The 1,331-nt window shown below is 51.8% G+C and overlaps 1 protein-coding gene across 1 annotated transcript in view; it reads left to right on the top strand.

Annotated features, from left to right (window-relative positions):
* LOC107085900 (olfactory receptor 6N2-like) overlaps positions 1-1,331 on the top strand; it is a 14,795-nt gene that overhangs the window by 2,219 nt on the left and 11,245 nt on the right. The window contains exon 2 of the mRNA XM_015376538.1: positions 7-56. Within this exon, the coding sequence (XP_015232024.1) occupies positions 7-56 (50 nt within the window). The remainder of the gene's footprint in view (positions 1-6; positions 57-1,331) is intronic.

Below are 1,331 nucleotides of genomic sequence, written 5' to 3'. Positions count from 1 at the left end.
AACCAGGGACGACCAAGGACCGGCCATGGACCAATCAAGGAGCAGCCAAGACCAAGGTAAGGACCAACCAAGGAAAAACCACGGGCCAACCAAGGACTAACCAAGGACAAGCGATGGACTAGCCAAGGACCAGCCAACGATCAATCAGGGATTAGCCAAGGACCAATAAAGGAGAAGCCAAGTGCTTGCTAAGGAAAAATCAAAGGAGCAGTCAAGGAACAGCCAAATACCAACCAAGGAAAAGCCTAGTCCCAGCCATGGATTAGCCAAAGACCAGCCAAGGACCAACCAAGAATCAGCCAAGGACGAGCCAGGGACAAACCAATGACCAACCTAGGACCAGCCGTGGACCAATCAAGGAGCAGCCAAGGGCAAGGTAAGGAAAAACCAAGGACCGTCCAAGGAAAAGCAAGGGACAGCGATGGACTAGCCAAGGACCAACAATGGACCAGCCATGCACCAGCCAAGGAAACTGGGGACCAGCAAAAGACCAGCCAAGGATAAACCAAGGACCAACCAAGGACTAGCCAAGAACGAGCCAAGGACCACCCAAGGATCAGCCAATGACCAACCAAGTATCAGCCAAGGACCAACCAAAGACCAACCACGGAAAGTGGGGACCAACCAAGGGCCAATCAAGGAGCAGCAAAGGGTAAACCAAGGATCTGCCAAGGACCAACCAAGGAACAGACAAGGACCAACCAAGGACAAACCGAGGACCAGCAAAGGAAAGTGGGGACCAACCAAGGACCAGCAAAGGACCAACCAAGGTCAAACCAAGGACCAGCCAAGGGCAAGCGATAGACTAGCCAAGAACCAACCAACGATCAATCAGGGAGCAGCCATGGACCAATAAAAGAGAAGCCAAGTGCTTGCTAGGTAAATATCAAAGGACCAGCCAAGAAAAAGCCTAGGATCAGTCATGGACTAGTTAAGGACCAATCCAAGGACCAACCAAGAACCAGCCAAGGACGAGCCAGGGACAAACCAAGGACGAACCAAGGACCAACCTAGGATCAGCCCTGGACCGGCCATGGACCAATCAAGGAGCAGCCAAGAGCAAGGTAAGGACCAACCAAGGAAAAACCAAGGACCAGCGAAGGACAAGCGATGGACTAGCCAAGGACCAGCCAACGATCAATCAGGGAGAAGCCAAGGACCGATAAAGGAGAAGCCAAGTGCTTGCTAAGGAAAAATCAAAGGAGCAGCCAAGGAACAGCCAAATACCAACCAAGAAAAAGCCTAGGATCAGTCATGGACTAGTTAAGGACCAATCCAAGGACCAACCAAGAACCAGCCAAGGACGAGCCAGGGACAAACCAAGGACGAAC

The sequence above is a fragment of the Cyprinodon variegatus genome, unplaced genomic scaffold, assembly GCF_000732505.1.
Source record: "Cyprinodon variegatus isolate N-32 unplaced genomic scaffold, C_variegatus-1.0 Scaffold136, whole genome shotgun sequence".
Taxonomy (NCBI): domain Eukaryota; kingdom Metazoa; phylum Chordata; class Actinopteri; order Cyprinodontiformes; family Cyprinodontidae; genus Cyprinodon; species Cyprinodon variegatus.
This window is presented reverse-complemented; position numbering and strand designations above follow the sequence as displayed.